General features: G+C 36.8%; 1 protein-coding gene across 1 annotated transcript; it reads right to left on the bottom strand.

Annotated features, from left to right (window-relative positions):
* Positions 1-2,844: 2,844 nt before the first annotated feature.
* On the bottom strand, positions 2,845-17,830 carry sap30bp (SAP30 binding protein). The gene is made up of 11 exons (XM_079467366.1): positions 17,693-17,830; positions 16,987-17,111; positions 15,358-15,399; positions 12,292-12,334; positions 9,912-10,000; positions 6,940-7,031; positions 6,769-6,829; positions 5,719-5,770; positions 5,586-5,644; positions 5,410-5,491; positions 2,845-5,207 (listed from the first exon to the last, which is right to left on the bottom strand). The coding sequence occupies exons 1-11, from the start codon at positions 17,781-17,783 to the stop codon at positions 5,029-5,031; spliced, it is 915 nt and encodes a 304-aa protein (XP_079323492.1). The 5' UTR covers positions 17,784-17,830; the 3' UTR covers positions 2,845-5,028.
* Between the last annotated feature and the right edge of the window lie 146 nt (positions 17,831-17,976).

The following is a 17,976-nucleotide window of genomic DNA, read 5'->3' as shown; positions in this document are numbered from 1 at the left end:
GGGAGAGAGAAACAGAGAGAGAGAAACAGAGAGCCCTGCCCTGGTTAACCTCTAACAGGGAGTGGCAGGCAGATATATTGCCTACAGGGTACAAAGAATCATTGCTGAACTTTTTTATGCTTACACACAGGCATACGCAAGTAGACACGTACAAACACAAGCCTGGCTATGCTTGAATACAAACTAAACTTCTGATGTGCAATACAAACAATCTGACAAGTTTCACACACACAAACACATAAGCTAACACAGAGCATTACCTTTGACGCCTTGCGTATGTTGCTGCCACAGAAAAAAATCTAAAGAATCATTCAAGAGGCAGACAGAGAGAAAAAAGGACTGGACAGGAAGAGAAAGAGAGAGAGAGGAAGAGAAAACTGTCGCCATTTGAAAAGGGAAAGTTCCTGCTCTCCAGGATCAAAGCAATAGTTTTCTCTCCATTCTAACCTGTCTCAGTGACCTCTCCCAGACCAGCTAAAGCAGAGGATTAGACACACAGCGGAAAGACAAAAAGAGAAACAAGACCAAGACAAAAGAATAACACAAGATCTATTAAAGGAATCCATTTAATAAATAGATATCAATAATTTCTCATAGACATCAATTGAACTAAGAGCAAATGGAAACTTTATTTGTAAGGCTCCTATGTTTCAGATATTTGTCCTGAAACAAATACGCAGAAATCTCACAAATGTCTTTATTAGAGTTTCGGAAGAGATCTCAACAATGTCAAACTGAGTTTAGATTAGCCACGTCTACAGTCAAAAGTCCATGTTATTGAAGATTCCAATATGAATTTAATCATTTATCAAAAGCAGATTATATGACTTCTACAATGTGCATTCATTTGGCATCTTCATAATCCTAATGCATTTTAACAATCTCCTCATTTGTTTCTATTTCTCTTTATTCAAGACAGTATATTAGGAGAAACGTCAGCGACTAGACAACAGAGAACTCCATTAAATCCATAAAAGAGCATTCTCTGATCAATACATTTTTCCTCTGGGAAGGCCTTATTGCAATAAAAGCACTGGTGGAACCATGGGAACCACAGTCCCACTGGAGAGATGTATAACGCTAAGCATACAATGAATCAGACACAAGGTGTGTCCTTCCCAAAGTTACAATCAGACCCACTAGCACACAGTGAAACTTTACAAAGGGATGTGTGTGGTAAATCAATCCCGAGAGAGAGACAGAGAGCGAGAGAGAGAGAGAGAGAGAGAGAGAGAGAGAGCAGGATATCAAAAATGTTCCAAGTGCATTTCCTCACATTCATCCATTTCACATTTATATTATTTTTAAATCAAGTGAAATTTTATGTTTGACTGAGATACTTGTATATAACAGTCATTTTTAATCTTACATTTATGCACATTTTTATATCTTAAATGTATGTCTGCATTTTTCAGTATGCAACCCATTGTTTAAAAAACTTTAGCTTTTAGCCTAACTTCAGGGTTTCTATGAAGTCAATTCAATGCCATATATATTTGCAAAATAAATTTTATTTTGCAAAAGGAAAAATTATCAAAAATAAATAAAATTGCAAACAAAAATAATGATTCGCAAAAGAAATTGGTCTTGAGAAAAAAATTGTTTTGCAAAAAGAACAAATATTTATTTGCATAGAAAAACTTTAGCAGCAACGATTTAGCAAAACATATTTTCCTTTGCAGTACCTACTAATTGATTTGCACGGCCCCTTTTATTCTGCGTTTCAGCCACCTGTGCTTTTGCGACTCTGTGTTTCCTTTGCGCTTCGCTTTTCTGTGCGTTTGGCTTTGCGGCACAGGTTTGATGTGGGGGCGGAGTAAACGGATTGGGGCGTGTATAACGGGTCTGGGCATGCCTTGCTCGTTACGTCATCTGTGTGTGAATCGCAAACTGCGTTCAAAAGATCGATCGTCCTTGCAGAGCAGTTTGTGATTGTGTCTGTTTGTTAACAAAAATGTATATCAACGCATTTGCTCGAGTTAAAGAACTAAGATATCAATAAATTCAAGCAGTAGGCCTACAAATGGCTGCTAACGTTACATGTAGGCTATTCTACAGGCCAACAGACAATGCAACTCAAGTGCAATCTGCCAAAAACGGGTTATTACACTTTCACTGTTTAAAATGCTATATATATATTTACCTGTTGTATCAGCATAATTGTAGTAAATATACCATGGTTAAACTGTGGTATAACCATGGTAAATGGGTCGTATGACTTCACTCATAGACTTATGAAATATTACTTGCTCTAACTTGCCTCTGTTCACACTTTACATGGCTTTGAAATTACAGTAGGTATCTTTATGGTTAGGTTCCATGATTTATGATCTTTACTTAATATCTCAATGACATTTGTCATCACATAAAAATCGATCATTTTGGTCCATACAATGAATTTTTTGCTTTTACTAAAAATGTTCCTGTGCTACTTTGTGATCCAGTGTTACATATGTGGCATTGAATTGACTTCATAGTCACTTCAGGATTTCCCTTCCAAAAGAAAATCACCATGGTAACAACAGTTTCCGTCAAACAGTTATTGTTATTGTAACAAAATACTTTCATGATATTTTAGGATCTACTTTAAATAGTCCTGGAAGCTCTCAGAGTCTGTGTCGTATTTTCATTTAATGGGATGATTTATATTAAGTTTTGCTCAAACATCAACTGTTAGAAGATACTGCACGGTTAAATATGTGCAAGCACACGGGACGTGCACCCCTGGAAATCTAAAAGTTATTTATAAATATGTTGCACAACTTATTTGCACAATATCTCCGAAGTAAATAAACATCGGTGCCTCACGATTTCTCTTGACACATCCGACCACCCACCAGACATAACTTTAGAAAAACTCTTTAATTTTTTTACAAAAACATTAACATGTCAAGCACAGAAATTAAATATACATGCAAAAGTTAATTTGACTTAACTTACTATGCAGACAATCTCCGATGGCGCGTGAAGAAGTCAAACTGGTCCTCAAAACTATGCGAGCTGCATTACTGGACAACATAACAGGAGCGAGTCTCTTCAGGATACACAATGTCTGTGTGTCATACTTGAAACATTCATGTTTTTAAAATCACATTTTCCATGCACTTGCGACTGCACTGCCCACCATCTTCTGGCAGCCCCCCTTTGTAATGCAAACGGTTCCATCATTTACATGACAAAAGAAGCACTCAGAATTTACAACTTTCTTTTGTTATTTGTTATCAAGCTGGACGAATGAAAGCGGGGTACCTCGATTTTTCTTAAGCATGACGAGAACTAAAGAGAGTGAGCGAGATTTCAACTTCGGCTGGACCCACCAGAAAAGTTGAAAACACTTTGTGTTAAAAATGTTAGGCTACTCGAAAATCACTAAGCATTATTTATAAACCCTTATTCAAATTAAGCTTGTTTTTACTATAGAAAGACAAACAATTTATAGTAAATGTATTTTAATCAAAAATGACAGACAGGTTAACAATTTGCCATTTGTTTAACCAGAGTTTGTTAAACTGTGGTTACTGTAGCAAAACCATTATTTGTGGCTTTAATATAAATAAAACAAAAAGCATTGTTCCTATGGTTAAGCAATGGGCACTAACAAAAAACATTTATAAGAAATAAATGCTTGAGGTTCACATGAATTGTCAATATTGACAATTCTTTACAAAAACTAGACATTGACAGACAGGTCTGCCACCCCAGGTGCCATTTCATAAAGTCGGTCAAGCCCTGGATTGATCACTGAATCACTATGCATGTTTAAATACTTACTAACACCTTTTTAATTATGTTATGCACATGAGTAAACCTCCATAACCGGAATTCAAGACAAGAACAGAGGGGTTAGAGCCTGTACAGGGTGTGTCAGTAGTCTGACTCACACTGACGCACAGCCAGCACATATTGCCCACAATCTCTCAATTGCTTCTAGCAAACTTCACGTGGCAATGTTCTTACCTGGGGCCATGCAAATAAAATCATCCTCAAAGCCAAAAAATACTTCAAGGGAAAATGAGAGGAAAAAGAGCAAAACGTGTGAATATGTGTAATATCTATAACAAAGTGCCGAAGAAATTACGCAAAATCGTGGCAAAATATGGCTGCAAAACCACAATTCCAATGGCTGGTCTTAAAATGCCTTTAAATATCACGCAGGAAAAGATCCAGGGATAACACTCAGATTCAGCGTGAACAAACATCTGGTATGGTTCAGGTTAACGCTGGAAAAAGCAAGGGGTAGGTATAAATCAGAGATCTACCTGGTAAACACATACCATCCACCAAGTGTTGAGTCCAATAAAACATTCCTCATCTTCAATACTGTGCAAGAGCACATCCGACATTACTCATCCCATAGGCAGATCCTTTAAAACATCTTAGAAATTTTCATTATAAAAACATTTTTATTTTTATGGAGATGAGCTACTGAAGACACCAGAGTCGTATCAAAATATTCACATTTTAAAAAGAACTATTTGAATTGGTGAAATGAAATAAAGTCGAATTATGGGGGGGAAGTGAACTTCTGCTAAATTGTTCCTGTTATGAGCAACGCAGTAATAAACGCATCTGTTAATTATGCAATAATAATTAATACTCATGTGTACATTTTACATGATGTGAGACCTACCTTCAGTACAAATGACAACAAATGGAAAAACAAGCAGTAGCAGAGCTGACTAAATTGTTCATCTAACAATAAATGACTATCGAAAGAAAAACCATTCCAGCCAAGCGAATGCACTGTTGAAGTTGAACAAAAAACATTCTAGACTTCAGACGACTCTAGTGCAAAAGAAATATAGGACAGCTGTAGGATTCAGTTAAAAAACATCTGGGGAGGAGAACAAACACCAAAAGAATGCATATGAAACAATCAAAGTTGAACACAGATGCTGGACCGCATCGTGGTATAATTATGTCATCATGATAATATCTCCTGAATAAAGAAACAGTTTTCATCTCTGTCTGAAAATGAGATAAACCTCATCTATTCCAGTTGCTTGTCCGTGTTTGACAAGGCTGTGTTTATTGCTTTGCTTTCTTAAGAATGGTTCCCACTGCAGAGATGACCGTGGTCTTGGTGCCGCTTGCTGTTGTTGTGACCGAGACGACTCCAGGGAGGGTGGCAGTGGTGGTCAGGAGGGCAGGTTGTGCCAGGGTCACTGGAACTGCTGAGTCCCACTTGCTCTTCCTCTTCTGGGCATCTGCATGATCATCACAGCATGTGTTAATGTTAACATAAATGGTAACTTAGGGAGCAATAGGACTAAGCAGTGGATGCGTACAGGTTATATGGTGGATCACAGTGAGTTAAAGTCAGTTTTAAGGATTTAACTTATTTGGATTATTCAATATTGCGAAGTTTACAAATGCATAATACTTAAGTGGAGGTTAGTTGCATTCTACCTGTTGAGGCAGTTGTTGTATTCGTGGTCATTGCCGCCGCGTTAGTAGTGGTGCCTTTTTTGGTGCATGTCACAAACTCAATCTGAAGACAGATGGATGAACAAATATACACAACCATCAGTGAGGTTGTGGTCCAAACACAAAACGTGTCATGTCATTTTATTTGAAGCTCGAACCTTGGTCCGTTCCTTCTTGGCTTTTTCTAGCTTGTCCATCTCAACTTTTTGAGCTTTGGCTGTGGGAGGTAAGTACACAAATAATTAAAAAACAATAAAACTCAATATCTACTTAATCAAAAGTAAGATATACCTAATGACTCAAAATAGGAATCCTCTGACCAGCCATGGGGGTCAAACATGTCCTGTGGAAAAGTTAAAGCATCCTGTTATAAAATCTTTATAATATTTAGCTTTAGAAAGCAGAAAATGCAGATAAGCAAATATGGTGTTATAGGCATATCTGGGTTAGAAAGATCTATGGCTTAATATATGCACAAAAGCACGGACTTAATAAATGTAAAATGAAAAACAGCATTACAGTCACAAAATTCATTAACTTTGACAAAATGTTTTAACTCTGAGGCCGTCATTTCTTTTGCGTCAAAATACTTGATGTCTAAACCAATCCTCTTAACATTACAGCACACACGTTTTCAATAGATCTAAATATATATCAGTAAAATATGAGACGTCAAACATAAGATCAAACAAATAAATAAAAATCAGTGCAGCGTCTGTTTAAGGTATACACATGCATTAAATCACAGCTTTAAACCTCCGCCTTTAAGACAGTATGACATTATCTTCCACTATTATCGTATACTTTATACATTATGAGAATACACTGATAAAGACAGTAGCGAGATGCTTGCAGTTTGGTTATCAATTCTGTATCATAGACGTGAATGCCAGCCTCGGTCAGCTAATGACGGAGAAATGTCAAAATCTGGAAAAAAATCATTTTATAATATCTAATAATATCTGGTTTTTGGTTAGTAATATGTATGTTTGTATTGTTTCTGACCAACAATATTAAAATATATGAAAATAGATCAAATAGCTTTTCTTTATTTAAGCATTGTTTATATATATTTTTTATCTGACAAGCACTTATGTCTACAGAAAAACTTATAAGTGTGTCTGTGTTCAGTTTGGCTGCCTATGTGTGCAACCGGATGACGTCATAGAAAAAGAAAATGTCGGCCTCCTAAGGTTTAAATGAGCATTCAATTTTGCTTTTTTAAGGAAATTAAGATATTTTCTAACGACAAATGGTATGAGTGTAAGGATATTACAATGTACTAAGCCATACATCTCTCTTTACCCGTTGTTCCTTTAAACATGAAACCATTACACTTACTTTTGGATAATTGGTTCCAAGTTCATCAATGCCACAATACTGGATGAGCTTCTCATAAATACTAGAACACACAATCACATGGTTAGACCGCAAAGAAAATCATATAAAGAATTCTGCGTTTTGTTTTATATCTGGAGCATGGTGGATCATAAATGCTTGATATCATCAGACCTTGGATTACGAAATTCTTTCTTCTTTTGAATATGGCTGTTTGTATCAAAGTCTCCATGGAGTTTCCGCTCGTAAAGTTTAGAGATCTTTTCCTACAAACAGAAAAACGATTGCATTCAATTATTTCTGCCGATAAATGTTTACATTTATTCAAGTGTGTTTATGACACTGGTGATGTTTTTTAATTCAAGTCACTTTGAATAAGTGTCTGCAAAATGACAAAAGTTAATTTAAATGTGCATTCTTTTTAAACACTAGTCAATGTAACAAACGTTCAAGAGACAAAATAAAAAAAGCAAAGTCCTACTGCTACAAGTGAGACACTTGGAATGAATAAAGTCTTTGTGAAAGTGTGCATATCTAGAACCAGAGGGAGATTTTTGACAACCAGACTCCAAGAAGCACTTGGAGATGTGCCATTTCTAGGTCCTCGAACTGTTCCTTCTCACATTCCACGAATAATAACCCCTTTGCTTTCAACAGAATTTTAAGAAGTTCTTGTAAATGTCTGACAGAGTGTATGCGTAAAAAAATGTATGCGTACAAAATGTACTCCTTGAAGATCGGCAGAAAGACCGTATCAGATGTTTGACGGCATAAAGATCATGTCTGAGCAGTGATAGTCATAGCTGCAGGGCAAGCATATTAATCATGACACAAAAAATCTAGAACCATCTATTAGTACTAAAGTGTAAAAAACCACACCCATGTACCTGCCCAGACAGCTTAAGAGTTGGAAAGCTACAACAGGAAGCAATACGACTAGATAGTACACCCATTAATGTTTTGCTCATCCTCATGGTGTTTCAATCCCACAGAGCACAAGGGGAATTCTTATATAAGAATATTCTGGCTATGCTTGACATGCCCATTGAACCAGAACAAGGATGGTCCAGCTCCAAAATTGTAAATAACCCCATAAAAGTGATCATGAATGATACTTTGTTCATTTATGAAGTGAACATTGCTACTCCTTTCATGAACTCACCAATGAGAGCACTGGATTTTATTACAAATTCTGTCATCTAATATTCAAAACTATCGTCTGAAAACACAAAAGATGATATTTTGAAAAATGTCTCGGTGGTTTTGTGTCAGTGGAAGTCAATGGAGGGCAATGTGGCTTGGTCGCAAACACTCTTTAAAATATCTCCATTTGTGTTTTTCAAAACAAACATATAGGTTTGGAATGACATGAGGGTGAGTAAATGAGGAAACATTTTGGGTGAACTTTCACAAAGATATTGATTGACAATCTAGCAGACAAGTTATAAGTGCCACTAAAGTTTATTTATTTTTTATCTCGACAGCAACATTGAATGTTTAGCCCTGGGCATGTACTAACAGCACATACTAACACTGCATGGTTAAGGGCCAAGTGCCTGTCCTTAGCCCAAGGTGCGGCAGATCAGCCAAAGATCTTTGTCACAACCCCCAAAACTTCCACCCCTTAAACCCTGAACGCCACACCCTCAGATATTGAACATCATCCAGCCAAGATCTGAACATGTGGTCTAAAGATGCTGCCAAGAGCTCAAACAATAAACCCACATGATCTCTCCCTTTATGACAAGGAGGGGCAGTCAAACCATAACAGAGCTGTGACGATAATGCATCCTGCTAGAAAAGAAACATCCATAGGAAGCTGATAATGTTGTTGGCAATAAACTGTTGGCACTATTTTATCTTGAACGCAAGTTTTACAGCTGAAAGAATGCAAATTGTGCCTCGGGAGTTCTATGAGAAGTTGCATTGACTTTGTGAACACCAGCCTAAAGTAGACAAACTTAAACACTGTCTTTACGTCTTGTCCACTGCTGTTTATTGCACCTACTAATTACAAAGGAGCAGGCAATGCAGGAGACATTTAAACCCTAAACAAAGGGATGTTTGAGCAGTAGCTATGAACAAAACTTAAGTATTTTGAGTTAGCTTTAAGATCTGTGTACGTTTGACCAGTTTGATGTCCTATCTGAAAAGGAATGAGAAATAGAAAGATGGCTCATGATTGATGCAGTCAATATTATAGTAATTGCGATAATACAGTTGCTGTCCTTTTTTTAGGAAATTGAAGAAACATTGTACTTTTTAAATTATGAAATACTGTGTTGTCCAAGTTTTTTCCAAACCTTTTATTGGTTAGATATTTGCAAAAACCAGTGACAAACATACAGGGTGACTAATAATGATGATCTATTTTCTTTCTTTTTCAACAAAGGATGGATGTTTGAACTTGCAAGGTCAAAGTTTCAATCTCTTCTACTTAGTGAGATTACGTTTTTCCATGTCAAGGCTTTGTTCTCAAGCACCTCATTTATCAACATGCGTTCATTCATACAATGGGATTGGTGGCACACAAAAGTTTCATAAATGACAGGTAAACCCTGATGTAAAATTTCAGCATCCAGATCTTAAACTTCCTGAACAATGTTTATTATATCAGAAGGGCTCGAGTGTTCATCACATCTGACTATTAGTCACTTCGAAAGAAGTTTGCCACATTTGTGGATATTACAGAAACATTGTGGATTAAATGTTTAAAGGGATGCTTCACCCAAAAATTTTAATTCTGTCATCATTTACTCATCCTTCGAGTTGTTCCAAATGTGTATCCATTTATTTGTTCTGATGAACACAGAGAAAGATATTTTGAAAAATGATTGTAACCAAACAGATCTCAACACCCAAAAATTACCATAATAGGAAAAACGAAATGGTAGTCAAAAGTGCCCCAGAATTGTTTTTTGTCCTACATTCTTCAAACAGAATAAAAAAATGATAAAGTCCTACTGTGGGAGTAAATGACTGTTGAGATCTGTCCGTTATAAGCATTATTCCAAATATCTTTTAGTGTTCATCAGAACAAAGAAATGTATACAGATTTGGAACTACTCGAAGGTGAGTAAATGATGACAGAATTTTCATTTTTGGGTCGAGTTTCATGGCAACATGTCAAGAACATCTGATCTCACCTGCAGATGACTGGAGCAGCGCCCAGGTGGTTCGGGAGGAATTCTGATCTCATCAGGAGACATGTTCCGAACCTTCTCTGAAAACTGTGCTGTAAAGAAAAACCATTGCTCTAGTACATCAGAACTTTACTTTGAAAATTGCAATGTTATTACTATTATATGTGGAATGAGTTACACAATGCTTTGCTCAAACCTCTAACCCTAAGCAATTGAAAGAAACCTTCCACACAAAAGTAAATATAGATATTTATAAATAAAAATAAACACACCTAAAGAAAATACTTCTCCCAACAGGGGAATGCGGTTTCCAAAACACATAACAGACATGCTGAATTCCCTGTTCAACTTGTAACATAATGTAAAGAAAAATAGAACTTGAGGTGACGCTAAAATTTCGTCAGCAGTAACAGTTTTTGGTATTTTTATTCCCCAAATTAAAAGGCACCATTCAGCAGTTTTCTCTAGCTATTGCTGGAGCGAATTAACAACAAAACGTAATTTGTGGTTGCGTGGCACCCTGAAACACAACTCAAACCATACTGGTTGGAACAGGCCATTTCTGAATTCCCTTTTACCTCTTCTCTTTCTATCCTACACACCCCTCCTCCCCATCTGCCTCTCTCACACCCCCTGGCTGCAGTTCTGGGCAGGTCTTAGTTTGCGATTGTCAGCTTAAACATGTGCCTCCATGTGCTGCTACACAGCAAAATCGCACACAAAAGCAGGGATCGGCTGGGTGGGGCTGTTTACATGTGGCATATTTCCCAGAGCGTGCCACACAGTGTAAAAACAGCACCTCTAGCGATGGAAACTTATCAATGTAGGTATGAAACCTGAAACCATTTATGACAAAAAATAACTGAAGAACATCCCCGGGGCAAGATTCATTCACACATGTAGCATTGCTCTACAATATTTCAGCATAAAAGATATAAACAATGGCTATCAGTGCTCAATAAACCACTAAGAATGCATAAGGTAAGCAGTTGGCAACCATCCAGAGCACCAAAAATGTTTCGTGCTGTATTAACTTAAGCTGGTATTTAAGTTTTGTTTAAGTATTGTACATATTTTTTAATATTATGTAACTTGTTAAAGCCGTGTGTTTCATAACTCATTCAAGCATGTCGTCTTGGTAACTATTGTGTGATTAGAGTAAACGTGGAACCAGCAGGCAGCGTGCATTTGCAAGAATGTTGGCAAGACTACGGGGTAGAAGGTGGTCTTTTACAACTGTAAAATCCCCAGTGCTGCCGTACAGTCTGCCGTTCTTTGTGTTTTCCCCAAACTGCCAAACCGATCCCAGAACTGCAGATCACCTCTCATGGGTCAGTCTGTAGTTTCCTCTCCATCAGAGTAACCATGCGTCAAACGTACGTGACTCATTTCACTGGCATTTTCAGGGCCCAGCGTCCACAAGGGCAACATCTTACACACAAACACACATCTCAAAAGGGACCAAAAAAACAAAAAAAAGAGTAGGAGGAAAGAATTAGGCCTGAATCTGAAGATCTTCTGTGTCCGGACACAAAGCAAATCTTTGAGTGTCTGGCAAGTCCTTTCTACGGATCTATTCTGATCCTTAAAAAGAAGAAAACAGGGCCAAGTCGAACACCCAAATTCTGGAAAATCTCTTGGGTACAGTAACACCCTGCAACTGTTATTGTAATTTGTGTGACGCTGACCCCATCGTGAAGATATGCGAGGAAATAAATACTTTTGTACTCAAACACAGGCAAAGTTGAAGACTCCACATTACAGACCTCCAAAGTATTACACAACTATTGCGTTGGAGTTTTTCACAACAATAGTATCCTTTCTCTAAATCAAGCTAAAGTAAAGACACCAAAGAGATTTTAAAACTGATATGTGGGATTTTTTCTTTATTAAAATATTCCCCTCTATCCTAGCTTAACACATAAATACTACAAGACAAGCAAGTCATTCATAGCTTGACCTCTTGTATAGAGCTCTTGGCCACTTTTAAAATTGATTGATTGGGTTAAATATTTGGCTTAACCAATGGCATAAGTTTGGGGCGCTGCAACTTGTTTGACTTACTACTGTATATATTGAATAGGCTATCAGGATAACGAAAGAAATCCACATTGTATAAATTAATAGGAAAACCACTGATCCTCACTAGTATTTCCAAACAAATCAAACAGAATTGAAACAAGCCCAACCTGAAACACTCATTTCCTGGGCAATGCCTAGGCACACACCCACCCACCCCTGTGCCTACCTCTGCCAAAGCATTTACACGCATTTGGCTGCCGCACAAATACACACACCAACACCCATTTCCAGTCACAATGGATATGATGTTGTTGTCTTACCGAAGATGTCAAAATGACTTCGTTATTAAAAAGATTCTTACCAACAAGCTCATTTGGATCTTTAATCTCCCCTTCCGGCACATCCTGAGAAAAAACAACATTAGAAATCAGAATTGGTCCATATACACTTCCTGTTTGATTTTATTCTATTTAATTGTACATATATAATATATAGTTATAAATACTAAATCATTCAAATGATTTTAACTTTCGTGTAGTTTAAAAAAAAGGAAATAGAAAGTGCTTATAAAACTGTGTCGTGAAAGTTTGCAAAATGGTCTAAAGCAATGTCTATTCATGTCAACATCGACAGGAAGTATTACATGATTAACCAGTGACTGTTATATTGGCCAGACTGACAGATACACCAATATCTACTCATTTTAAGATTAGTCATGGTCAAAATCTGTGCCTGCTTGTCCAAATTTAACATAAGTGTTAGCGCCCCCTTGTGATGGAGTCACATAAATGACAAACTGCCATATATTAAGATGAGAAATATAAAGCTTGTTGCTTGTCTGTACATCTTTATTTGAAACCTCTCGTTTTGGAATCTTGAAACCTACACATGACAATACGGTAAACGTTTATAAAAGGCCTGAATAATAAAATAAATACACAGTGTCCCTCCCTTATTCACTGGCATCTCACAGATACAGTCACTCAGCAACCGTACGGGTAGATGGAAGAAATGTCTCGTAAAAGCACCCAAGTAGAAAATGTGCCTAGGACAGCACACACTGAAGGAGAGATATGACTCGCTGAGAGATTAATCTCCTGCAGCCAAATGGCCAAATCCTAACAACAGCTCTTTCACTTGAAAAACTGCTGTGGCAAAACAATGCAAGACACAAAAAAGGACTCATCTATCTTCCCTAGAGAAGGGGGAGGCCTGAATAAAAGCAGTCTTTTGCACTTGGATTAGGCAAAAAATGTGACCATGGGTTAAAGGACTGGCATTCTTGCAATTTTAAAACAGTGATAAATATAAATTAAATTAATCAGAAAATACTTCAATATATAGCAACCAAATAGACTGTGAACTTAAAGGGACAGTTCCATTTAAAATATTATATAACATAATTGTGGTGCTTATTTAATCAAATTCACGTTATTACAAAACATGTATTTGTTGGAAGAAAGGAGATATTTTTAACTATTCCTTTAAGATAAAATCATGGACATCGAATCCTTACATTTGGCAACATCACAATTCAACAATGATGTAAATTTGTTACAATCATCTGATCTGATTACCAAACAACATTTTTAGCGCATTTAGTAACTTTAAATAAAGTACAAATCTTTCTTTAGGTGTGGCTCCAAAATTGTCTGTCATCCAAAGCTACTATTATGATGATATTAAGTAATTTCAGAGCATGAGAAAACTTGTCTCTGCAGTGTTGTGTACTGCTGCCTGAATTCCTTTTAGATTGCTTAACATTTACAGTGGGGGAAATAATTATTTGATCCCCTGCTGACTTTGTAAGTTTGCCTGCTTAGAAAAAGGTGAAGAACCATTTTTATGGTAGCTTTATTTTAACTGATAGAAACAAAATATCAACCAAAAGATCTGGGAAAAAATGTATATAAAGGTTATAAATTGATTTGCATTTCAGTCAGTGAAATAAGTATTTGATCCCCTGCCAACCAGCAAGAATTCTGGCTCCACAGATTGGTTATGTGCCTACATGGACCACAGATTAGTCCTGTCACTTTAACAAAGTACTCCTAAATCCGCGTTTTATGTATATAAAAGATCCCTGCCAACAGAATCTGTATGTTTCATTTCAACCTCTCCACCACCATGGTCCAAGACCAAATACGTTTCAAAGGATGTCAGGGACAAGTTGTAGACCTGCACAAACCATGAATAGGCTACAGACAGAAGCCTGGTTAGAAGGAGACAACTGTTGATGTGATAATATATTATTATTAGGAAAATAACTATTAACAATTGTTCTTGCTCTGGAGCTCCCTGCAAGATTTCCCCAATGTGGTAGAGATGATCATGAGAAAGGTTAAAGATCAACCCAGAACTACAGAGAAAAAGCATGTTAATGAGTTCAAGACAGTTGGGACCACAGTTAGAAAGTAAACAATTGGTAACACGCTATGCCACAAATGTTGAAAATCTGAAGCACCCGCAAAGTCCTCCTGCCCAAGAAAGCCCACCTGGCTTGTCTGAAGTTTGACAATAAACATCAAATGATGATTCAATGATTGACTGTGGTCAAAGGGGAAGAAAATTGACTCCTGTTTTGGTAGGGAGAGAAATGCTGACTATGAGCCCAAGAACACCATCCCTTCAGAGAAACACAGTAATGGAAACATACGCTTTAGGGCTTTTTCTCTGCTCGGGTACAGGAAGATTTCTCTGCATTGAGGGAAGGGCCCATGTACCGTAGAATGTTGGGCAAGAACCTCCTCCCCTTAACTAGACCACTGAAGATGGGTCGTGGACGTGCCTTTAACATGACAAAGACCCAAAACATATTGTCAAGACAATCCGCAAAGTCTTTGCTCAGTGATCAAACATATTGCTCAGGGATCAAATACTTATTTCACTGAATGAAATTCAAATAAATGTATAACCTTTTTACACCTTTCCATCGGTTAAAATAAACCTACCATAAAAATGATAGAGTATTCATTTCTTTGTAAGCAGGCAAACTTACAAAATCAGCAGGGGAACTAAAAATGTGTTTTATTATTAAAGTTATTTTATTCTTAGTACAGCTAATTACTACCAATACTAAAGCATACATCATCATCATCATCATCACTTTCATTACAGACTCGAAGTTGTTGAAAAAAATTACAAAATAAAGCATTGAAGCACTATACTTTGACCATAAGTGAGCAGTATATAATGGTGCATTTAGATAAATCATCCATATAGAAGTTGAACAAGACTGGGGACAAAATTTCTACTGGCATAAAAACACCAAGGCCTTTAACCTGAAATTACATAATATAGATTATGGGCCCTGGAATAACCTCATATTACCCACTGCAGGCAAAAAAACATGAGTGGGCGTGTCTTGAGACTTATATAGATTTCCCCCTGAGCAGTCAGGAATGGAATTTAGGGTGGAGGCAAATACCTTCACATCATCTTGGGCTTGTCCCGGGTCTGACTCCTCTTCCTGCAAACAAATAGAAACATCACAACTGTCACAGGATAACCACTTTACAGAATTCAACTCATCTGGTCTTGTGTACTTTTATGTGATCTACCTTTATTGTGTACAAAATTCAGATTAAAAAAAGTTTGCTTCAAATAATCTTTTTCAGATGTTACTGATTCAGTTTTTTTCTAACCCCTCCCCTCTATTTATCTGGCTCCCTTTTTGGTAAATAACACTCAGATTTCAGACTACACTTAAATCTGGTGAATTAAATCAGTGTATCATTGCATTTACGCAATTATTTTAAAATATGTTTAAATATGAACAATAAAGATGAAGGTACAAATGGATTGCACATAACCAGACAAAATTGTTTTCAAGGGCTCCCCCTTTAGGAGTGCAAGGGTAAGGTTCCAATGCTGGAATTAATTATTGAGAAGAAGTGAAAGTTATTAAAATATTATTTATATCATATTAAAGATATTTAATCTTTATTATGATTCTTGAAGGAAAAGGTCCGATTATGATTATTATCATCATTATTCACGATTACGAAATTTGATTAATTGATGAAAAAATAAATTTTCTAATAAATAATTGTGATTATGACGATACATTTTTTGTTTCTAGTCTGTTTTTTCTCAGTTTTACAATAAAGATTACAATAACACATTTCTTCTATGTTAATAACATTTTGGTAGACTAGTTTTCACACTGAGATGTGTTTTATAATATGATATAATTTAAATAATATTAAATTGTGCCATCTCTAACACAAAAAACGAGTTGGACGTATTATGTAATATTTCTGTGCTCGATACACTGCCCCAGTGTTGGAAAGTTTTCGAACATGAAAAACCGTTACGTAACAACTTTTCTTAGTCTCTTATTGGACAATTCTCCCGGAAAAGCCCACGCATCAACCATGGAGAGCTGGAGAAGGACCATGCGCACAAGTCACTTTCACTTGTGTACCGTAGAGAGAGACAGAGCATTACGTTCGCGATCTTCAGCTGTGTTGTTTGTTCGCTGCATTTGGTTGATGAATGTTATAAACACGGTGGATTTAATGCTGGATTTGGATACTATTCTGTAAGTACTCAAGACTAACATGAGATATACAGAAACTGTCTGAGTTATGGCCGCTTTTAAGAGATGGTGTTGTGGTGGTACATTTTACCCGTGTTACCATACTTCAGTTACAATATATACAGTACACTGACTAAAATATGCGATATTCAGGCACTACAGCTCCCCTTGTGTCTTCTATAGAGATATGCAATCATTTTGATAATCTGAAACAATCGCGATGAGAAGATTATTTAATAATCCTGATAGCTCTACACTGAAGTTAAGATCGGATAGAAGCGGGCCTCACACATCACAGATTCTCATCTGATTTCACCTCCTTGTCAGGAAAGCAACATATGACATGTCCTAATGCTAACGCTTCAGAAATATTCAGAGCATACAGATCCGTCCCTGATGACAAAACGACTAATGTGGAAAAAAATAATTACAACCCACTTTGAGCATTCTTGGTAAAACAAATAACAGTCTTGCCCTTCAAAAGGACAGAATTGCCCTTCAAACTGAAAAACTGACCGAATTTCTGGTGCTGTCATCACTGTCCTCGTTCTCCGAGACCTTTTCATCGCCTTCCTCCACACGGCTCACATCATCCTGCCCATAGCTGGCTGACACCAATCCTCCGTGAGATTCTGACAAATCTACATAGAAAGGACATATTCACTTTTTTTTTTAGATCAACCAAGGCCATATTTACAGCCAGACGCGGATTCTGAAAATTTAAATTTTAAGAGTGACAGAGTAATATAAAATGTGAATGAATGTATCACATAACACATGTTGTAATAATACCGACAAGATATTAGCATTCTCATCCAAATGACAGTAGTTATCAACATTTGGTGTACATTTACATTTATTTCAGTTTTTTTTATATAACAACAACAAGTTAAAAGTTAAAGCAAAAAAGTTAATAATATATAACCTACAAATCAAGATATAAACAATATATGCCACATACTGCAATACGGATTTAACGTTAGCTGTTTTGGTCGGTATTACATCGAGTACTGTAAAATGTAATTTCTTATAATATAAAAATCATTCAATTCACTAGTTAAAAGCATAACCGTAGAATATTTTACACACAAAAAAGCTTTATAAACATTTCGATCACTTTATCAGACGTTAGCTCACACCTTAACATTAGCCGCATTGGTAGAAATGGGCTGGTGGCATTGCTATTTTCATTAGTTTTTCATAACACGAATAACGCAAATACCTTGATCGTCGGTGTCTGGGTCTGAATCTGGCTCTGAATCGTCCCCATAAGCCGCAAGAGAGGAGAGAAGTAAGCTTTTTTTGCTCGCCATGATCCGCGCTGCCGCACACCGATGACGTTACACTCTTCTTTTTCCGTGTACGCATGCGCAACGTTTTGAGACTTGCGTCGCGTTGAGGTTACGTATGTGCATTCAGTTGCCTGGGTTACCAGAACGCTTTTAGAAACTTGGGTGAATACGGGCAAACTTGGGCTAAAATAATTCGCGCAGAAATCTAAAAAGC

Source organism: Barbatula barbatula (assembly GCF_947034865.1).
Source record: "Barbatula barbatula genome assembly, chromosome: 11".
NCBI classification, from domain to species: domain Eukaryota; kingdom Metazoa; phylum Chordata; class Actinopteri; order Cypriniformes; family Nemacheilidae; genus Barbatula; species Barbatula barbatula.
Note: the sequence above shows the minus strand (reverse complement) of the source record. Positions and strands in the feature narration are given on the sequence as shown.

Coding starts and splice junctions, on each gene's coding strand:
- sap30bp (XM_079467366.1), bottom strand. CDS start 17,783: ATGGCGAGCAAAAAAAGCTTACTTCTCTCCTCTCTTGCGGCTTATGGG. Junction 12,335..15,357: donor AAGCCCAAGATGATGTGAAG/GTATTTGCCTCC, acceptor GTTTTTTCTCAG/GATGTGCCGGAAGGGGAGAT. Junction 5,208..5,409: donor TACAACAACTGCCTCAACAG/GTAGAATGCAAC, acceptor ATGATCATGCAG/ATGCCCAGAAGAGGAAGAGC.